The 18,951-nt window shown below is 37.1% G+C and overlaps 2 protein-coding genes across 3 annotated transcripts in view; one reads left to right on the forward strand and one right to left on the reverse strand.

Annotated features, from left to right (window-relative positions):
• Window positions 1-270: 270 nt before the first annotated feature.
• On the reverse strand, window positions 271-4,235 carry LOC107047487 (phosphoenolpyruvate carboxykinase [GTP]). Its single transcript, XM_015270261.1, has 6 exons — window positions 3,468-4,235; window positions 2,819-3,082; window positions 2,369-2,553; window positions 1,915-2,309; window positions 1,214-1,828; window positions 271-1,024 (listed from the first exon to the last, which is right to left on the reverse strand). The coding sequence occupies exons 1-6, from the start codon at window positions 3,743-3,745 to the stop codon at window positions 563-565; spliced, it is 2,199 nt and encodes a 732-aa protein (XP_015125747.1). The 5' UTR covers window positions 3,746-4,235; the 3' UTR covers window positions 271-562.
• A 4,770-nt stretch (window positions 4,236-9,005) lies between these two features.
• Window positions 9,006-18,951, forward strand: part of LOC107047590 (protein bric-a-brac 2) — a 251,942-nt gene continuing 241,996 nt past the window's right edge. For both annotated transcript variants that reach the window (XM_015270375.1, XM_015270382.1), the window contains exons 1-2: window positions 9,006-9,107; window positions 16,950-16,983. The gene's annotated coding sequence lies outside the window, so the exon portion shown is untranslated. The remainder of the gene's footprint in view (window positions 9,108-16,949; window positions 16,984-18,951) is intronic.

Consider the following 18,951-nt stretch of genomic DNA (forward strand, 5'->3'; position numbering starts at 1 on the left):
TTTGTCCTCCTTTCATTTCCACAAATCGTCGATTCTCCTTGTTTCTCCTATTTGTTTATCAAATGATTTGAAAAGGCTCAATTCAAAATTCATGTTCAAACGCTTCTCTTCCGATTCGGGAGCGCCACCTTGTGGATTTCTTCCTGAATTATCGTCGTATGATGAGTTGCCAATGGTGAAGAATAGTTTTTCCAGTCGGTACATCAGCTCCAGCCGGTCTCATTCCCCTCGAGGTAGATAAAGGAAATTTGAAAATTTATAGAACACAGCATCGATTGAAAATATATATTTTTCATAAATAATGTTTGACAAGAGGAATATTACTGAGTTTTGCGTGAGGATTATATTAATAAATATAAAGATAAAGTCACAGTTGTCGTTAAGTATCACGTGGTTACAACATCTCTGCAATCGATTTTACTAATGCAGTTAACAGAGGAGTCTCTCCGTTCATGATTTTAAATTGTTTTGATAATACTATATACAGATATTCACGAAGCAAGCATTTCGTCTCAATGGAATGTTCCAGATGATGAAATTGATCTCAACTGTATTATAAAAATTACTCAATTTTCGAGACATTCTTCTCGAGATTATTCAGCTCTTCGATAATAGCTTTAGGGAGATCCCGCCCAACTTGGGCATCGAGGTAATCCCTGAGCTCAGCAGCTTCCTGCTTCCAGAAGTCTTTGGGTAATCTGAATAGCTCCTGTAAATCGACGTTTTCCTGAAGACCATTCAAGTTGAGGGAGCCCTGTTTTGGTAGTAAACCGATTGGTGACTCCACCGCAATATCTTCTCCCTCGATTCTACGCAGAACCCAATCGAGAACTCGGGAATTCTCACCGAATCCTGGCCACAGGAATTTGTTGTCGGCACCTTTTCTGAACCAATTGACGTGGAAGATTGCGGGGAGTTTTGCGTCTTGAATTCGGGACATGCTCAACCAGTGGCTGAGGTAGTGACCAAAGTTGTAACCGAAGAATGGTCTCATGGCGAATGGATCATTCATAATTACTTTAGCCTGGAGAAATCGAAAGAAAAAACAAATTATTCGAAGCAATCTGTTGATTCCTTGCGTTCTTTTCGTCCTTCAATACTTTTCGATAAATGAAACAACGACTGAAGGCACCACTGACAGCGGATTTCAATCAAGTGAACATGTAGACAAAAATTAGGATCAATGTATCCTCTAATGATAATTGACTCTTACCTTGTGTTCAGCCGCAGCGGTGGCCTCTGATCTCATAGTAGCTCCAATGAACACCCCATGCTGCCAATTTCTTGCCTGATATACAAGTGGAACTCCCTGGGGTCTGCGACCACCAAAGAGAATAGCATCAATCGGTACACCCTCCGGATTTTCCCAAGCTGAATCGATTATCGGACACTGATTAGCTGGAGTGCAGAATCTTGAGTTTGGATGAGCAGCAGGTGTCTTAGAATCCCTTGGCCAGGGATTTCCATGCCAATCGGTTATTTCAACGTCATTCGCTACCTCCTTCTCCATACCCTCCCAGTAGACACCACCGTCACTCGTACGTGCCACATTAGTAAACAGTGTATTCTTGAAAATAGTCTTCATCGCATTGGGATTAGTGGCTGTTGCTGTGCCGGGTGCAACACCGAAAAATCCATTTTCAGGATTGATAGCTCGTAGCCTCCCTTTCTTGTCGAATCTCATCCAGGCAATGTCATCGCCGACGCACTCGATTTTGTAACCGGGAAGTGTTGGCTGCATCATTGCGAGATTTGTTTTGCCACAGGCGCTTGGAAAAGCTGCTGCGATGTACCTTTTCTTTCCTTTTGGATTTGTAATACCTAAGATCTGGAAATGTAGGAATTCTTCATTAGTTAGTCTACTTTCTTGACAATTCACTGTGCCAATGGCGTTCTAGATTTTTCGATAATTACCAGCATGTGTTCTGCCAGCCATCCTTCTCTCTTGGCAATAGTGGATCCAATCCTCAGTGCGAAGCACTTCTTCCCCAGCAATGAGTTGCCCCCATATCCACTTCCATACGAGACTATCTCATTTTTAGCTGGTTTGTGTAGAATAATCGTTCTCTCCGGATCGCAAGGCCACGAGGGCTTTATCTTAACTTGCGAATCATTACTCGGCACTCCAACCGAGTGGAGACACTTGACAAAGTCATCTTTCCCAAGGACATCAAGCACACGCGATCCCATACGGGTCATAATTTTCATCGAGCACACAACATAAGCTGAATCAGTGATTTCAATTCCAATCTTAGACAATGGTGAGCCGATTGGACCCATACTGAAGGGAATGACGTACATGGTGCGTCCTGCGACAAAGGAAATGCGTTAAACGGAGACAATGCATGATTCAACAATCTGTAATTACCTTTCATGCAGCCAGGGAAACGCTCCACAATTGCCTGCTCCATGTTGCTGGGACTAATCCAGTTCCCCAGAGTACCTTTCACCCCTTCTCGGGGTGTTGGGATAGTCTCGTTCTTTGAGTCTGTGCTGATGAAAGTGCGACTCTCCACACGAGCCACGTCCGCCGGATTCGTTCTTGCTAGCCAGCTGATATGAGAGAAAGAAAATACATTTACTGATAGACTGATTCGTTTATTCCAAACGAGATTCGTTGACTATTAACGAATGGTAGGGTTGGATATGATCAAATGAATATTCGTTAATGATTAACGAATGAATGTTTGGTGGGACCAAATAGACTCTCGTCTCCAACCAAATCCATTCGTTAACAATAACAAATCCTTTCTATCAGTGTTGAGTCTTCAGTATTTTCGCTGAATAGCCTTGACTGCGACTTTCTGTTCACACTTACCAGTTCTCGTACTTCGAAAGACGTTCGACGGTTCCTTTCTTCTCCAGCATCTGCAGTAAGGCATTGTTCTCAGCTTCACTTCCGTCGCAGATGTAAACCTCATCGGGTTTACAGAGTTTTACGCATTCCTCGACGTAAGCCCTTACTTTGGGGGCCAGTGGAACCGATAATTTATTCACGAGGGGAACTCCGCTGATGTGATCATCAACGTCATCTATCGAACTTGCGCTCTTGGTGGCCTGCGTTGCCATCAGGTTCGTCACCCTGAAAAGAATAATCACTCAATAATTGAAATCCCGGTGAATTCATGCGGTTATTTCAGTCCTCAGATCACGGTTGTTAATTAAAACTTTCCTAGGACTTCCCGAATGGGTAAACGATAATGACAGGCTTCTCCCACAATCTTGGATCATTCGAGAGTGAAAGGGAAGCCATTAGAATCTTCAATACCCCATTATTATCATAAATACATAATTCACACGTGGATAGTATTTACCAGGCAAGGAACTGGCGCCGAAAAATCCGAAAACATTCGAAGTTTAATGCTCCAATGATGAAAAATCGCGGAAAATGACAAGTTGGAATGACAGGTTTCACTTCTCCCTGGTAAAAGTGCAATAAGTCAAAATAAATATCGTTTCCTACTTACTGTGGGTACAATTTGTCAACTAGGTACGGCATTCTGTATGATTTATTATACTTGGCGGCGACGCGATGCGTAAAAATTGAAAATCTCTGTGGCTTAGCGACAGATCCCCAGACACCGTAATCAACAGTTCTCAGGAATTTGGTGCATTTGTCAGTATTTCCGCAGTTATTTCTCCCGATAATCGTCGAGAATGCTCGTAATCTCGCGGTGTCCCTTAGACAACCAGTGGCACTAATCGTCTTCGGTTGTCTGGCAATGATCCATCCAATGTTCGGCATCTTGGCACCTCCACTTCTGGTCTTTTATACACGTTGAGCAAGAGGGACAGAGTCCGAGGGTCGAGGGATCCCTTCTTCTTTCTCCTTTTTTTCCCCAACTTCTCGTTCCCCTCCAGTTACAATAGAGAGACGAGCCCCTCGAATATCAACCAATCTGATTGCTTCACGTCACGAATAGCTTCAATTTCCGGTGATTAGATTACTCAAATCGGTGGGGGAAGTTCAAACATGTGTCGCAAGAGGACAAGTTGTTTCTCCAGTGTGTTTAGCGATCGTCACAGCTGATGAAATACCTCGGCTTCTTTACAGCTTTCCACGTATCACCTTCGGGAGGGGCACGACTACAGATGTTTTTCCCTCAGAAATCATCTGCTTGGAGTCGCAGAAAGCGGGGAGTTTGCAGCATCTCCGGGGAATAATGACGGGACTTGGGCTGTTACGCGGGTTTGAAACAGAACGGTGAAACGGAGACTGAACGCACTGCTTGATCGGCGCTTTCAACACAGTAAATAAGTGTATCGGCTGTCCCGGTTTTATACGAAAGCGTTGGCCCCCTCGCTCTTCTATTTTTGCAGGCGGATCGGCTCGACGCATCGGCATTCATCATTATCTTTTATTTTTGATTGTTGGGTACCGTGGCCTAAGCATCTTATTTATCTAAAACATTTTCATTCGGAGAATATTGCTGGGGATTTATTTATTCTTTTTCGTTTTGGTGATAACGGCCGGAGTTGAAGATTGGAGGAGTAGGATGGGCTTCAGGTGTTATCAGTATGATGTAAGGGAATTTGTTTGTTTTTGATGAGTTGAGCTGACAAACTGCGTCAAGCTGACACGAGCGAATCCACTGCAATGCTTCATTCTTGAAATGAAACTCCCTTAATTCATTGCGGGGAGGGGAAAGGGTAGAAAATTTTACACCCGCGTGTTGCATCCACTTCGGCTATCGATGAGGAGTATTTTTTCGTTCATCAGTGGTTTATCGTTGCAGAAGAGGGGAGACAGGGTCCATGAACTTTCGAACTGGACTTGGTGGATTTCTTTCTCGTGTTGTTTGGAAAAGAGATTTGCGGGGAAATTGTTTGCCTTGTGGGAATCAGTTGTTTACGAGCTATTTTCATTCAATTATTTTTATTGAGCTTTGAGATTTGGCGAGTGGTTTTGAATTTACGTATTTTTGCGGACTTCATGGAAAATTCTAGTGGATTTTTATTGAACTTGTATTGTGAATGCTATTTGTTTTTGGATTCTGTTGAAAAGTTCTGCAGTTTTAGAAAATCCTATGAGAAATAATGTAAAATGAATGTAAACATAAAATAAAATAACAGTATTGTTCAGAAAAAATCAGTAGAATTTTATCTTTCTCCACAAATTTTCTGTAGTAATTCCTCGATATGAATTTTCCAAGTTTTTCAACTCTATTTTTCCTCTCCTTCCATTAAAAAGTCAAACGAAAAACCTGCAAAATTTGAGCCGAACAATTTTTGTAGAAAATATCTGAAAACAGTAAGTTGTGTACAGCAATTGAATTCTATTGATTTTTTTCTGTAGAATATTTCCCACTGAACATTTTTATTGAACACAACGCACAGATAAGCTACGGAATTTTTTCAATAGAATCGGTTAAAATTAATCGAAAGTTCAATAGAAATGCAAAAGCCTTTTCTAGCGAAATCGAATGAATTTTATGAATATTTTTCGTACGTGTTAGTTCCGCTGGAGACTTACGTTTTTATCACTCTTCTGGACGTTTGGGTAATTTATTTATTGCAATTATTCTCGTATTCTTTGAGCGAACGACGCTGGAGGTCAAGGAGTGTCAATCTCCCACGGGTTTCATAGGAACTCCTAAGATATGAGCGAGTCCGTAGTCCGGTTTGTGTCTGGAGTCTACAGCTGATAATTGGTTCGGGTTACTTATTTAGTTGATAAAAAATACTGAAACCAGGAGGCTCGTTGATTTTATTTCTTAGAGAGATAACTCCAAATTAATTTCAATCCCAAAAACTTTGCGCTGAATTATCGCGTAATTTCAATGACTTTGATTATCATTGAGGAAAAAATTTGGAAATTATGAGGAAAAATAATTCCCCGTTATTTATCCAAGATTCTATTTTCGATCTGTTTGCCAACATGTCATGAAAACCTGTCAATATTCCTGTTTTCAATTTGCGGTTGTTTATGTACATTTGAGACTGCTGTGGAAATAGATCATGCGATTTTCAACGAGTGTTTACTCCTGATTTACCCACGTAATCAGCTGACATTGTTTATTACATTCGATACATTTGGCGTGAGTTTTGGTTTTGTTTAATCTCGATGGAGGAACTCCTTGATTCATTTGTACCTTGATCCGATCGTTCATTCATATCAGAATCTGCCCCGGGAGATTAGATTGAGAGATCAATCTTTGTTCTTAGCGAATTGAGTGAACTATGTATGAGAAAAAATATAACGTAGCTGCTGGGGGATGACCTCGTTTGATTGTCGGTTATTTTCGTGGGAACAAAAAGAGTGGAATGGAAAATCGAGGAAAATTCTTATCGTACTACGTAAAAGTCTGGATTTTGCACTTTGCTGCACCTGTGAATCATGTGTCGATACCATGTCGATACAAGTCACGAGGCGGAAGGTTATGATAATTCGAAAGGAATCCGTTAGCAGAGGGCATTGATTGTTTTATTATAAATGATTCGGATCCAGAGAAACTGTTCATTTTAATTAATTAAACTTCATTCACATCAAATCAGTATTTTTTGACTATTGAATTCTTAGTTTCATATAATTAAAACATTTTCGTTGAAATATTTACATGAGCTAATTAATATCCAACAGAATACAATTGAAAAAATAAATAGGAAAATTTCAACTAAAAAGTTTTATTTCATTTGGACGTGTCATTTCTCTGAATATAAATTTCTCTTCGTTATTTAAATTAAATGAACTCGTTGAGATTAAATAAATAGTTTTTTAGTTTTAATTGAAAGTTTCATTGAAATAAATACATGAGAATATTAGCTTTCAACAAAAGTATTGTCGAACTGAGCATAAAAATTTCAGGTGAAAAAATGTTAAAATTTGAGCTGTGATTATGAGCATGTGCACAAAATCCTCTAACAATACTGCAAAAATTAATGAAATTGCGCCAGTCAACAGTTGGTCCGGCAATTACCCAACCATTGCCTCACATTTAATAATCGCAGCCGTTAAAATATGATATCTAAACAGCCGGCTACTCGTCCAGTTTAATCCAGTTCACCTCTGATGCATATGAAAGTCAATCTAGTGTGTGCAATAATGAGGGGTTATCTAAATCTTTCCTCACAAGGCTAATAACAAATCGAGTATCGCTACCCACTCAAAGAATTCAAAATAATTATTCCATTAAATCCCCAATCAATCAGAAGAATTCCGAGAATTTCACGGGAATTCCCCGGAAATTTCTGACAATTTCTGGACAATTCTCTTTGTTTACATCTCCGAGAGCGATTGAGACCGCAGAATAATTGCGAAATCTCGATCAATAAAATACCAGACTCAATAATTTTATCGTGTCACAGGGTGAGTTGCCATGTGCAGAGGTCAAACGATTATTTCCATGCTGTAAGACTGTTTCATCGCAGGGGAGCTCCGGCTTTTATCTCCTCACAAGCAGAGATGTTGAGCAATCATCCCAACAATTCTCCAATGTTTTCCTTCATTCAAGTATCGAGCCCTCGTTGTTTTTCTAGCAGCGATCGTTCGATTTTTGCAATCATCCGAAAAACAACAACAATTGCTCCCCATGCTCATAAAAATCGCCAATTTTTTCCTAAAATTCCTCAAACAATATTTTTCCACATTATTTTTCACCTCAAATTCATTGGAATCAGCAGTCAACCGAGACGAAATCAATTTCCATAGACGCGAACGGCCTCGGGAGATACCGGTTTATCATTGGCAGTGCGGTCGAGCCCCCAGAAACGTCACCATCGACACGCGCGACTGGTGAAACCCACACAATACCACCGGGACTGTAGGGGAATAAAATTCCGAGAATTACCTATCCCCCACTTTACTTGCCCTCAGAGGGGAAAATATTTTTATTTTGTGTTCTTGGTACAACGTACTAGACGATTTCCTTTTTTCACGAATATTGGAGTACGCTTCCTGATGTGAAATACGAATTTTTTATTAGAATGTATTGTTCCTTTTCAACATAACAATTTAAAAGTTCAGAATAAGTTAATTTATTAAGTTAATTTATTTATTTATTAGGGGCCTGCAGGCAAAATTGAGACTTTTATTAGAATTTTGGTTTCATTTTGGTTTCTGTAACGAGTGCTCATTCGTTTTGAAATTCAATGGATGGGCTATCAAGTTCTAGATCATAAATGCATATATTTTCAATAATTTCTGCAATATCTCAAGTTCATTCCCACCCAATTCTAGCCCCTTTGTCGAGTATCCTGTACACTGTTAAAAATTTTCGTCTGAATTTTCCTTGCCAAATCCTGAAATTTTTTATCGTGTTTAATTTCTACTGAAATTTCAGGAAATATTGTCATTGAAAAATCAAATATTCCATTGATTTTCTGTTCAAATGATCTGAAAATCAATAAAATACTCGATTTTTCGGTTGAATTATTCCGCGAAAATTCAGAAAAGCAGGAAAATTCATATCTCATATTTTCCGCGAAATTCAAAAAAATTTCCAACAGTGAACAGAGAATGCGAAACGAAAAACATTGAAGTCCGAAAATGAGGGTATCGCTCGCCCCGGATAGAGCCCTAGTATCTTTCGCGAAAGTATCTGGTACGAAGACTGAACTGTACTTTAATGAATCGCCTCTCGATTGGGAATTTCCGTTTCTCGGGAGATACGAAAAAAGCATTATTTTCTGAAGCAGATGACGCCGATACGGTTTTTTTTTCACACTGCGATTTTTTTTTCGTGGGTTTTGATAATTAAATATCATCGGCATTTTTCTGAATGATGAATTTATTGACTTTGGACTGTTTTGAAACGGTCTAAATAGACTTCGAACCACTTGGTTATCGTTCTCTTTCTTTAGACGAGGGATTTGAGGGGTAATTAGATATTTACGAGGCGATATTCCTGATAAACTCGATGTTTTTTTTCGTTTTTTAATTAGAAAATAATTGCAGGGAGTTGGCTTACCGATTGAGGCAGAAGTAGAAATGTTCGGAGTTGTCTTTTGCCTCACGGGTGGCGCCACCGACGCGAATGTGTACATTCAGGTGGTTGTGTACTAAACATCGCTCCGAAACGACGAAACTATTTTTCCGAGGTTTTATCAGTGATTTTTAACAGTGATTGAGTGAAGCTAGAGGGATATAAACACAATAAGGCGTTTTGCACGTGAGTAGACGTTAATGTTGTCGTACTGTCGTGTTATCATGGCCGAAACTCACGGATTTTTCGACTCGGCGTTGTCCCTGTGCGAAAATCCCAAGTGAAAAAAAGTTTGCAGTGTCTCGAATGCACGGGATTGCCCCGGAAAATCTTGTTATTCGGTCCAGGACTGAGTGGAATATTCTTGGGAGGGACTGACGCGAAATTTTTAGTCACCAATGTTTTACATATCGCTGAGTCCAGTTGTCGAAGTAAAACGTGACTGAGTGGTACAATCCACAAGTGGTTGTGTCGTGCATGACATGCAAACGCGTCGAGGCAGCCACATTAAATTTTAAGCCGAATATTTATATTTTTTTACGGTTTATTTCCACTCTCGGCAGTCTTGGTATTTTATTTTCAACTGTTACTGGAGAAATTTCCGGTTGCGTGAGGTGAATACTCCGCGAACCTCGCATTCTCACTTTTTTTCCTGGAGCCAAAGTATTCTGGATATTTTTCTCCTGTCAATTGCTCCAAGTGCCGGTTAAAAAATGAGAATCACAATAATATTGTCGGGTTTTTGGCTCCATTTTGATGATTCTCAGTCATTCCAAGAGATGTCGCGAAGCTCTCTCTTAGATTCACAATCAACGTAAAAATTGAATCTACTTTATCTGCTTGTTTCAGAAAAACAAGTGGGAAATTGCTCTTTTATTGCATATAGTATAGTTATTTTTGGTAATAAATTAGCATTATGCTTCCAAATGGTCATTTTATATATCATTTCCTTCTGTTATGTATAATTCTTGTTTTATTTCATATTATTAAATAAAACAAGAATTCTTTTCAATTAATTTTGTTAGATTTTTAGCTTAGTTGAATGGTTTCATCATCGTTATTCTTGTTATTCCTTTCTTCTTTACAAACGATTGCCTTTTTTACGGTTCTATCTCTCCCCTCAGTCCTTCGATAAAATGTTAATAGAAAAATTTTATTTGTACATACTTGAATGAATTTGAAAATTTTTATCAAATTTAATTACCACTGAAATTTCAAGGAATTTCGTCATTGAAATTTCAAGGAATTTCGTCATTGAAAATTCAGATTTTCGTGGAAAAATCAAAGATAACTTTAAATTTCAGTTCCATTTTTCCCTGAAAATGAATAGAAAACCAGAAAATTTCGGTACATATATTCTTGAATTTTCAGGACAGTGACATTAAATACGATTTAGGGGTAACAAAATTATCAAATCTTAGATTTCACTGAAAATTCAATGTAATTTGGCACTGAATATTCTCATTAGATTGGAAATTCAAATAAATCGAGGAATTCTCGTCTTTATGCTGCTTAAAATTCTGAAATTTTACTGAATTTTCAACCTAAAACTTCACAATTTTTCCCCCCTAAATCGCATTGAGTGTCACTGTCCATGAAATTCCATTTTTTCCTAATAGTATAGGTCAAAAAATTACATTTTCCGATTTTTCGGATCCCACTGGGCCCATATAACACAAAAAATTCAATTTAAAATTTGAACGATCCCAAAGCTTCCATTCGGAAGCAAAAAGGCCATCTCCATTAGGACGTGAAAATAAATTTTGTAAAAGTTTTACTTCAAGTGCTTGGCATTAAATAACGTACATTAGGGTATTCGTAAATCGTAATTTAATGTCTGATTTCAGTGTTACCACAGTAACACTTGGCCTCGGAGTTTTCTGGTGTCTTTCCAAAATGCTTGAGCACTTTATTTTTTCTCCCGAGATTCGGATATTTCGTTGCGTCGTTACATTTAACCTAGGTCCAGATCGTTTAATACTAGCGGTTGAGGGGAGGAGGGGGTGGAGGGTTGGGGGGGGGAGAGGGTAGTTGCCGGGGTGTCAGTCGGGTGTTTTACTAGCCTTAATTTCCCGTGCTTTCGCAGCCAATATGTCGGGGCTGTAAATTTTCAACTTTCGTTGGTTCCTAGATTTAACGCGGGGCATTTTTATTATGATTTTTTTTCCCCCATCCAAACACGCTTTTTCCACCCCTTCGCGATATTAATTTTGTAAATAACGTACGGCCTTTTGCATTCAACTTTGGCTTTTGTTTTGTTTTACGATTTGGAATGGTTTTATTGTTCATCCTTTCATTTTTTATTAAATTTTTTCCAACCGGTGTGCTCGTAAATTTGATGGCCTATGAGGTAATTTATGCATAAAATTACATGAGGGGGTTTAAAAAATGGCTCGACGGATACCGGGACATTGTTAAATCGACGAGGAGAAATTCTCTTTCTTCTTCGGTGAACTGTTGTGTTGAAGAGAGGAGGATTTTACGAGTGAGATACAGTTTTCTATCTTTAATGGTTTTGTGAGAATTATATTAAGGGTTCTAAAATCATATCCTAGGCATGTTCGAACAGGGATGAAGAGTTGTGAGTAATTTTTTATCTCTTGATGCTGCGCTATAATGATGAAACGATGGGAAAAGAAATTATAAAAAAAATTATATGGGTGCGTCATATACCTCGGGTGTATGTACATTATTCATTGACATCAGTGAAAAGGGCGCCGGCCGTATTACGTATGCCGCGAGTTATTATGCCCTCTAAATGTTTAATGTGTTTGCCTTCCTTCGCCGGCCACCGCGGCTTTATGTTTTACTAAGTAAATTACTGTTTTTTTTGTTCCTCAACGTTAATGTTGGCACAATCGATTCGGGCTCTTTCGCCCCACCCTACATTGATGTCGTATACCCCCTCTCTGGGGCTCTTCTTGTTGCCATCCGGCTCTTTCATAGCTTTGCGTATTTTTTCGCCGGTTATTACATTCGTCGGGAATAAAAATTTCACTTGGTGCAATTTATATTTCGTTGTGTATCAGAAATATATTGTGTGCGTTATTTATTCAGAGTGAAATTTCAGTTCAGAATTTTTATTCACGTACATTATATTTACGAATATTTTGGAATTATTTAATTGCTGATTTATGGGGATTTATGAGGAGGTTGAAAAAATTGATGCATTACAAAATGTCATTCTATTTTTACTTTAATAGTATTTTATTTTGTTCTAGTTTTCATGTTCGCAAAACTTCTTGAATTTTTCATGTGGGTTATACATAAGAAGTAATCCCCAAGTTTTTTAAATTCTTCGTGAAGATTATTCATAACTAATTACAAATATTTTCAATTGAAGAGAATTAAGATTTCAATTTCTATTTTGTTGTATCAAAAATATATTACACAAGTCTTCTATTTTTGATGTAACTGCTATTCAGAATATATTTAGGGAATTTGAGAGAAAGATATTCTCAATGCAAGCATTTTTATTGACGTATATTTCATTTACAAGCGGCTCAATTATTTAATTGCTGATTTATAAAGACTAACGATTAAAAAAATTGACGCATTGCAAAATGTGATTCAGTTCAAATTTTAATTGCATTTTATTTTATTCTAATTTTAACATTTGCAAATTTTCTTCATTTTTTTGGGTGGGTTATTCATAATTAATATCGACCATTTTCAATTGAAGAAAATTATTTCTATAACATTTTACCATTTCACTATTTCTTCGCTTTCAACTCAGCAAGATTATTATTTCGAAAATTATCATTGAATCTCAGTAATCAATCCTTCTCAGAGCTCCTACACATCGTGAGTAAATTGTTTAATAGTCCAACCCAATTCCATCGAGCAAACAATTCGCAAACCGCTATATGATTAATGAAACCATCTCATCAAATGAATTTGACATTCTGAAATTAGTCCCCGTATTTTCGGTGTTATCTCGAGCATCCAGTCAACTCCTGAAACAGTAAAAACAACGTTTAACTCTGTATCGTAACCCAGAATCGTTGAGAATAGCGAGGATGTCACTCACATTATCATCGATATTAGAAATAATGTCAACGAGATGATAAATAACACGTGAGAAAACAATTTCAACAGGTTTCAGGTCATGTTGAAAATAATAATATTATGTCAACTCGTTTGATAAATTGTTTCTGACAAATGAGAGGATGAAAAAATGCCGGTGGAAGAGTAAATAAAAAACATTATTATTGTTTCAGTGTAAACCGGGACAATGGAATTCTTTAGTTCAGCAAACAAATGTGATTTTTTATGAAAATGTTTAACCGTTTTATTGGTTTATTAAACACAGCGATAAGACATCGCGTTAGAATTGAGAATTAATGAATCGTTGGGATTGCGAGACTTGCGGTGAAAATTGAAAGGGAAAAGGCTGAAAAATGTTGAAACAATCGTTTATTATTGCACATTGTAATTGCACCTTGTACGAAAACATCCGTTTTAATCGATAAACTAGAGGCGTGTTTCCGTCATTCCCTGTGTAATGAAGAAAGAATTTGCATTTAAATGGGTTGGCAATTTTTTTTCATCACATATTATCCCAATTTTTTTTTCTCCCTATCAGGCTGAGGGTCTTACATTAATTTCTATACATATTTATGTATGATAATTAAAATTATGATTGTCATTGGGAGGTAGATGGAGTGGAACGAGATAAACAGCCATAATACCCTTTCTTTATTAGGAAAATATATTAAACTCCCTCATTACTCCGATGTCGATCAAAATTTTTGTTTCACGCATCATTGAAATATTCATCGTGCGCCCTTGACTCAGCGCCTCGCACGTATAACATTAACCCATGAATTGTTAACATGCCATCAAAAATTCCGCGAATTTATTCACACACTTCGATTTTTCCATTTGCGAAAATTCTCGTTAATTTATAATACGGATCAATGGATCAGGGGGGTGCGAGGGAAAAACTTAATCACCCGAGGGAGAAGGTTTCTACAAAGGACTTTTTAAAATTGATTTGTAGAAAAAAAAGCTAGCTTACCCTTGGATTATTTAAAGCCGTCGGATAGTTTCTTCAAGGGACAACTATCTTTAATCGTTAATAAGTCAAGAACGACAGAGTGGAATATTCCAATTTTTTCTCATTGTCACACCACTTTTTTAAGCTTTAAAATGAGCGCTGCTTCATCCAAATCGTATCATTTGATCCGAAGTAACTGAAAATTCAAGACGGTTCATTTTACCTGTCTTCGCTTTTACATTTTGGAAATTTCAAAATTCTTTACAATTTTTTTTCCATTATTTTGAGAATAGTAAATATTCCCGTGAATTTATCATACCGATTAATGATTCAGAGGTGTGCGGGGGAATCATCAATCGCTCGATTGAACCGGTTTTTACAAAAGGTTTTTTAATACTCATTTTTTTTCATTACTTTGAGAATATTGAAAATTCTCGTTAATTTATAACGCCGATCAATGATTCAGGGGCGTGCCAGGGAAAAACTTAATCACTTGAGTGAGAAGCTTTTTACAAAGGGTTTTTTCAAATATTGAGTTACAGGAAAAAAAGTTGGCTTACTCTTAGATTTTTAAAAACTCAAATAATTATTTTTCATTTCAAACCAACTTTTCAAGCTTTAAAATGAGAGCTGATTTATCCAAATCGTATCTTTTACTCAAGAGATACTGAAAATTCAGTGCAGTTCATTTTTCTTCTGTCTTCGCTTCTAAATTTTGGCAGCTTTCAGCCTAAAATTGCAGACGTTTTCTTGCAAAATGAACAGGAAATGGTTCTTCATTCCTATGAAATTACTGACTACATATATTCAGATCGCCCCATCCTACCCCGCCTGGTTTTGAACTTGAAACCTTTCGCACATGAAGCAACGAATTTTCTCACTTCGCACAAACCATCGGGATTGTAATTAATATAATACGGAACAAAATAGAATTGCGGGAGGGGAATGGATGCTATCAGAGGTGACAATCCGGTGGGCGACAAATCAGCGTGTATATTTAATGCGGATGGTGTGCCGGCATCCCTCCCTTTTTCCTCCTCATCAACTTCCCATTTTGTCTCTCTCTGATAACCGAGAGTCAAAATTCAGCCTCAAACCCAGGTGAATCGTCCACTCATTGCCCTCACCCTCCCCCTCCCCCTCCCCGCGCACATTTCCCCTGGCATATCAGCCCCTCCAATCGTCAGCGTGTCATCGAGTTGGTGCTCTCACAAAACGTGTCCCGGGTGTCCGAGCATTATTCTCGTACTACGATGCGTTTATTGGCCCGAATTGTGTATCCAACACAAAACGCATATTTGTATACGATCCAGCGCAATCAGTGCTATATTATATTAATATTTATACGTTAGGACAGGGAATTTGTATTGACACAAAAACTCATGGTACCCATGGGTGGTAATCTATCCCTGTGTTTTGGTGACGAATTTTCGTCCCCCTATCATCAGTGAATTCGCAATTCGCGGGAATGACTTTTTGAATTACAATGGGTTTTCAATTATGATAGTAATCTTGTTTCGACAATTGTTGGGATTTTTTTTATTACTGGGGAATGGGTGGACTGTGAATGATGATGGTGACGGGGTTCGTTCACCATTTTTTTGAATTTTTTCGTAATGTGAAGAAAATTTTGTGCAATTGAAAAGAATGTTTGGAGATTTTCAACTACAGTTGTCTATTAAATTTCATTCTCATTAATTCTCATTCTTAATTTGCGAGCAATTGATTTGGGTTAATTTTTCATAGTTCGGGAGAACAATTCTCAGTGCACAATTATCCATAAATCCGAAAAAAAATTATTCCCCTTTTTAACACTAAAATGATCCAAAATTATGTTACGCTATTTATGAGCCCATGATCTTCACAAATTGCAACCCTCCAATAATTTTATAAATTTTCCTCAGAAGGTGAGCTTTTCAATTTAAAAAAATAGATTCATGAAATATTTGTCAACAATTGAAAGAAAAAATCAATTGGGAACCTTAAAGTTTAAATAATAAAATCATCTGAAAATGGTTTTAATTAAAAAGTGAAGCAGAAATTGCCATTCCAATTCCCTTCTTATTAATTCTCATTCTTTATTTCCGAGCAATTTATTTGGATAAATTTTCCATAATTCAGGGGAAAAAAATTCTTACTGCACAATTATTCCCCTTTTTAACACCAAAATGATTCAAAATTATATTACGGTATTTATGAGCCCATTATCTTCACAAATTGCAACCCTCCAATAATTTTATAAATTTTACTCAGAAGGTGAGCTTCTCAATTAAAAAAAATCATAAAATATTTCTCAACAATTGAAGGAGAAACATCCAATTGGGATTTTTAACGTTTAAATAATAAAATCATCTGAAAAGCTGTATAAACCGACTGGTTTTGTGCTGAATAATAAAAAAACAAAAATCATCTGAAACTGGTTTTAATTAAAAAATGAAGCAGGAATTGAAATTCCAATTCCATTCTCATTAACTCTCATTCTCAATTTCCGAGCAATTGATTTGGATAAATTTTCCATAATTCAGGAGAAAAATTCTCGCTGCACAATTATCCACAAATCCGGAAAAAATTATCCCCCTTTTTAACACCAAAACTATCCGAAATTATGTTAGGGTAATTATGTTATGTGCTCGTTCTAGTTAATCACTGAATCTTCTCCTTTTTTTTTGTATCCTCTCGGTATCTTTATTTGGTGAAAAGGGAGGTGAAAGGGTTGTTCACTGAAATGTTTTTTTGTACGTGAATTTGGTGCATGGAGGAATTTCTGGGTCGGCTTTTACTCGGTTTTCACGTGCGATTTACAGGGGTTGGACCTCGAGGGCTTCGTTTACGAACTCCCCCCCGAAGTCATTTGGTTTACGCGCGATTAGACTTTTTGGGTTGAGGGAAGTGACAAGCGAGGTGGTAAATCGAACACACCGCTGTCAAACAAATTTAAAGCATTGGGAATTTTGCGGTGGCCTCATTCATGATTATTCCACATTCATATCTGAGATGAGATTATCTGATGAGTTTGTTTTCTGTTTCAGGGGTTGAATGACACGGAGAGCTGTCCAGGGAACGGTGAGTTGAAAGTTTAAGTTTATTATGGATAAAATATACAGTCAGTGGAAAAGATTCCAGCCGCTGCTCAATGATGATGATGAATTGAGGATGGTAATTTGCAACTTCATGAATGATTTTAATGAAAGGTGATAATTAATTCACGTACAATTAACACCAATTCAAAAATACCCAGCGCACACCACCACTTTATGCAATTCAGAGATATTCTCGCCTGAGAATGTATAATATCCTTCCCCATTCAACTATTCTAAATTCAGACATTTCCATTAAATGCATTCGTAATCATTCTCAGAAGCGAGCCCAGGATATGTATGAGTGGCTATTCTTTTTTCAGGGGTAATGTGGGAGATTTCTATTTGCGAATTTGAGTTTAATATTGATGATTTTACCCCAATATTATTTTCCACGAATTGAAATGTTTTGGAATTATGTAGAGGATGAATATTTTCTCGTTTCCAGTTAAAATCTCAAAATTAAAATACTTAAAATTTCAGTCATTTTAAGAAGTTTTTTTTAATTAGGCAGAAAAGTTTCATTTTTATTGAATTGACCCACATTTTCGGTTTTCAATTGATGATTTTTTTCATTTTGAAATGGATTTACTCATTTGTAATTTATAATTTTATATCAAATTAATTTTATAATTTTATATCGACGTGATAGGTATATTTTTTTGTTAGTAAGAGTATTTGTAAGTCGAAATAACCTACTTTTGGCACTGAGTATTGAAGATGTTCCTCATTTTTTAATTAATTTACTCCTTTTTCGCGTATTTTTCGAAAAACTTCTGAAATTTCCAATTTTATCTCGACGTAATTTATAATCTCTTTGTCATTAAAAGCATTTCTCCCTCAAAATAAGTGACTCTGCGGTACTAAATATTAAACATTTGTCTTCTACAATTCAGTAAACATTTCATTATAAAATCAAGGCACGTTAGAAGCTTAAAATTCTAAAAATCATTACCTTCTTGCTAAAAACAACCGACATTTTTCCTCTATGATACGAATGAAAAGAAAAATTAGGGTGTTAAATCAACCCTCTAAGAGCCCTCTACCCATTTCAATCCTTCCATCTGCAAAATTCGTGTAACTTTTCCCTCGAAAATCGAATTAAACGAGAAAAAAAATTTAATATATTCTCATCAAAGTTGTACAATCGAGTTACTTGAAACAAAATTATATTATATTTTTTTTCTCTCCTTCCCACTCGAGTTTCAGTACAACAGATGCGAGTTTTGAGTGCCCCACACTTTTCTGTCCTCGATCCAACTGCGTTAATTCAAGTTTTTTTCGCCTAACCCCCGTCGTATTACACACGTACACAACACATTGATATATTTTTTTATTCCGCTCTTTCATAACCTCTGGTTTATTAGATCGGGGATGGATATTGTAATCACGTTCTTAACTGAGTAACAAAATCCCCTCTCCTCGTCTCCGCGGGTGCTGTTACCGCTTCTCGTGGATGTACTGGGTGGGGTTAAAAACGCCCCCTGCGGGGAACCGCGCGTGGGATGATTGAGAATGAAAAAATATAAAGAATAAATATAGTTTGGGCACCCGCTGTGTTTTTATTCCTGGAAAACTCGGATGGGCGGAGGGGGTGGGGGGGTTTAGCGGGGCAGAGAAGCCAGGGGGTACAAATAATCATCCTAATTTTTAATTATATTTTTAATGAACGCTATGTTATGTTGAGATAGAAGAGGGAGAATGGCTCTTCATTACATGCGGCATAAAGCTCTATTCAAAAGTGTTTTCCCAAACTTTTTCTTTGTGCTTCTGCAAAGCCGTGGTTCACTCAAAACCATTCGTGTTTGTTATTTATTGAACTCGGAGTAAAGAATGGGATTAACGAAAAAATTATTTTTATTTCGTCATTTAAATGCCTCTCAAGATCGTGTTGAACGTGATATCACAAAACCTAAAATGCATGCACGATCGATTTCTTCGTGACTACGTTCGT

Source organism: Diachasma alloeum, unplaced genomic scaffold (assembly GCF_001412515.2).
Source record: "Diachasma alloeum isolate Michigan unplaced genomic scaffold, Dall2.0 Dall_scaffold_00183, whole genome shotgun sequence".
NCBI classification, from domain to species: domain Eukaryota; kingdom Metazoa; phylum Arthropoda; class Insecta; order Hymenoptera; family Braconidae; genus Diachasma; species Diachasma alloeum.

Excerpts from the sequence above, each read along its gene's own strand:
- LOC107047487 (XM_015270261.1), bottom strand. The coding sequence starts at position 3,745 with ATGCCGAACATTGGATGGATCATTGCCAGACAACCGAAGACGATTAGT. Across the intron at positions 3,083-3,467 it reads GTTGACAAATTGTACCCACA|GGTGACGAACCTGATGGCAA; the intron begins GTAAGTAGGAAA and ends TATTCTTTTCAG. Across the intron at positions 2,310-2,368 it reads TTTCCCTGGCTGCATGAAAG|GACGCACCATGTACGTCATT; the intron begins GTAATTACAGAT and ends CCTTTGTCGCAG.